The 3,096-nt window shown below is 32.8% G+C and overlaps 1 protein-coding gene and 1 pseudogene across 1 annotated transcript in view; both read right to left on the minus strand.

Annotated features, from left to right (window-relative positions):
• Positions 1–689: 689 nt before the first annotated feature.
• On the minus strand, positions 690–1,614 carry LOC108551359 (uncharacterized; annotated as a pseudogene).
• Positions 1,615–1,807: 193 nt separating this feature from the next.
• Positions 1,808–3,096, minus strand: part of LOC108551362 (protein ABHD17B) — a 2,414-nt gene continuing 1,125 nt past the window's right edge. The window contains exons 2-4 of the mRNA XM_017905499.1: positions 3,016–3,074; positions 2,120–2,252; positions 1,808–2,037 (exon numbers count right to left, since the gene is read on the minus strand). Of these exons, the coding sequence (XP_017760988.1) occupies positions 1,954–2,037; positions 2,120–2,252; positions 3,016–3,074 (276 nt within the window). The 3' untranslated portion in view covers positions 1,808–1,953. The remainder of the gene's footprint in view (positions 2,038–2,119; positions 2,253–3,015; positions 3,075–3,096) is intronic.

Below are 3,096 nucleotides of genomic sequence, written 5' to 3' on the forward strand. Positions count from 1 at the left end.
TAATAATAATAATAATAATAATAATAATAATAATTCTAGACAAAAAATATAATAATAATAATACTCGACATATTTTTTTTCGTAACAACGTTTCCCAGCACACGCTGCAAAAACGGCTTACAACATACACACGCATGCACCGATATGTGTATGCATGTGTAGTAAGAATATTTAGTATGCACAGATATATTATCTCATATCTCTAGAAATATAATAAATTTTATGTATGTATCGTATGTGTATTTATGTGCACAGTCTCACTAGCACTGTTACAGCCCGAATAAGTGTCGTGCGTATAAATCTATGATTTCTTTAAAGACAGTTATGTGGAAGAATAATGGAACGACAACTTATGAGACACGTGGAATTAATGTTATTTAGTTAACATTTTGTCTCTGAAGTTGCTTGTCAAATTTTATCAGATTATTCAGTATATATTTTTTTCTTTAACTTCTGAATAACATTTCCTGAGCATTCTACTGATGATGTCGGAAGTCCAGTTTTATCAGAAACAGTAGCTCCATTCCAATACACGAATAACTCAAGGATGTTTCACTTGATGACAATGTTGCACAGCTCACCGACGCTTCTGCTTCGATGTGTATACCGTGATTTTTTAAATTGTTGTAAGTTTGAAAAATTAGTCTGCATTGACGTCTTTTCTGAAGATTTCGAAATAACATTCGTTTCTACGTCGATATGCAACGGACTTTTCGAACGTACAGCGTGGCAAAGACTCTCACGTTTTGCACTATATTGGAGAAGTAAATTGGGATCATTTGATAAAATTTTTGAGCTTGCAGCCAATCTACAAGCACAAGGAGAACACTTTGGTAAGTTCATCGCAATTTTATCTGGCTCGATTGTCAAAGATGACTGACCAAATTTCCTTAGGGAACTCCAAAAGATTCTTTTAGTTTTCAGTGTCTTTCCCATAGAATCGTTTTCTCCTTCATCTTTACATATCTTTTCTAAACGTTTACTTGCAAATCTGCTACTCTTATTACTCCACGAAAACATTTTTGTAGATTCCGCCGAATTTTCATTACGGACCTGTATCTCATGCTCTTCACACCTTTTACCTTTTACAGTTATATCTTTACTTAAAATTTTATTGTAGCAATGTTTTTCATTACTCTTAGCACATTTTGAATCCAACACAGACTCTATACTACTATATTTGAACTGATTTATAGGAGATTCCTTCTCTGATTTGCGGGTACTTTTACAGTCTAAAGTACCTTTATTAGTATCACTAAAAGTATTGGAAAATGACGACAGTGACTTTTCTCCAATCGCATATTGTCGGCAGTCTTCAACCTGAATAGTAACCAAAGTTGTATGGGACATTTGTATACTGTCTTCATTATGACTTTGACCAAATGAATTTTTTAAAGTCCTGTGAACAATATTTTTTTTATTCTTTCTAAATGGATTTTTTAAATTTTTTGGCAAAGAAATATGTTTTCTTGCAACTTGACTAATATTGTTTAGTCATAACTGGTGGCTAACAGAAGTACTCGTCAATATTGTTTTATATCTCTTATCTTGAACATTTGTTACTGTTTCTTCTTTCTTCGTGTTAACCTCCTCCTCCTCTTGTACAGCTTCTTCTCAGCTACTAACAAAACTTGAGTCGTCATCCTCAGACCAAGTATTTCCTGAACAATTTTCCTTTAAAGAATCTTTATGATGAACTTTCTGATTAATATCTATCTTCTGATCACATAAGAATCTATCATTTGGAACAACAAAAGATAACTCTTCGTCACAGGGGAGGACAGGTGCCTTGTCCCCTGTGGGAGGCGTTTGCTAGACAAGCTTTTCAGTTTGTGAGCTTGTTGAAATAGAGCTGGTAGTATTCGAATTGTTAGAAGTGGTGTGTCCTTGACTGCTCACATGTGTATGTCCTCCACCCTGCCCCCCCTGATTCTGGGAGAGGCTTAGTCGCCGTCAGTTTATCAGTTCAACATTTACAAATTGCTTCAATCGCTCCAAGTATTCATCGTACAATTCTACATCATTATGACCAGCACCCTAATAACATAAATTATGCTATTTATATAATTTCTTTTCCTTCTTCCAAAACAAAAGACAAAAAATGAATATTATTATATACCTCAACCCATAATGGTTCTACTGCTCTTGGACACCTCTCATATATTGCCAAACCATGGTTGAAATCTATTACATCATCTTCGGTTCCATGAATTACCAAAACAGGAGATGTCACTTTTGGTACTTTATCTATACTGTAAAAGATGAAACTTCAATGACTCATTATATTTTGTATATAATATTATGTAAGATTTCATTTCACAGATAAATATAAAATATCTATTATAGTAATATAATAAAGAAATGTAAACTTAAAAAGAAATCAAATAGCACATTATCGAATATATTATGAGTTTCTATTTTCAATTTAACATAAATAAATATTGAGAGAAAGTCAGGAAATATTTAATTATTATTATTTAATTTAATTTAATTTAATAAAGGTAAAAGATGATATGGAAACTGTAAATAAGCAACAACCGAAGTTCAAAACCTATTAGCGATAATATATGTCAACGGATCATGTCATTTATAGGTTTCCATGACGCAGGTATGTAGATAAACTTTTATTGCTTCCCATATTTTAATTCCGAAAAACTGTTATTCGACCGCAAAAAAATATATAATCATACGATACTATTATAAGCTTTCACAAAACTTATTATATTAATCAAAGTGATTAATTTTCTTTAAACTTAGTTTAAATTGAAAATATAAAATCAAATATTTGTGTATATGTGCGTGTGCGCGCGCGCGTGTATGTACATATACATCTATGCACGGACACATACACATATATATCTGTACCACGTGTATGGACGTACACCTGAACTAGATGATAGAGTCATGCGCGTAAACTTAGCTGTGCGAATCACAGCATGCGATAAGCGGATTATAGATCGCGTTTCATTTAACACAATAAAGGGGGTTACAGGTATTAAAAAGAATTTAACCTACCTAGTAAAGGCGTCAAAGAACCAAGTTCTTTTGATCGTAGGGAAGGCAACTCGTACTCCCTACATTAAAGGAGAATGCAGA

Source organism: Eufriesea mexicana, unplaced genomic scaffold (genome assembly GCF_001483705.2).
Source record: "Eufriesea mexicana isolate 0111107269 unplaced genomic scaffold, ASM148370v2 scaffold3929, whole genome shotgun sequence".
In the NCBI taxonomy this organism is placed as follows: Eukaryota; Metazoa; Arthropoda; class Insecta; order Hymenoptera; family Apidae; genus Eufriesea; species Eufriesea mexicana.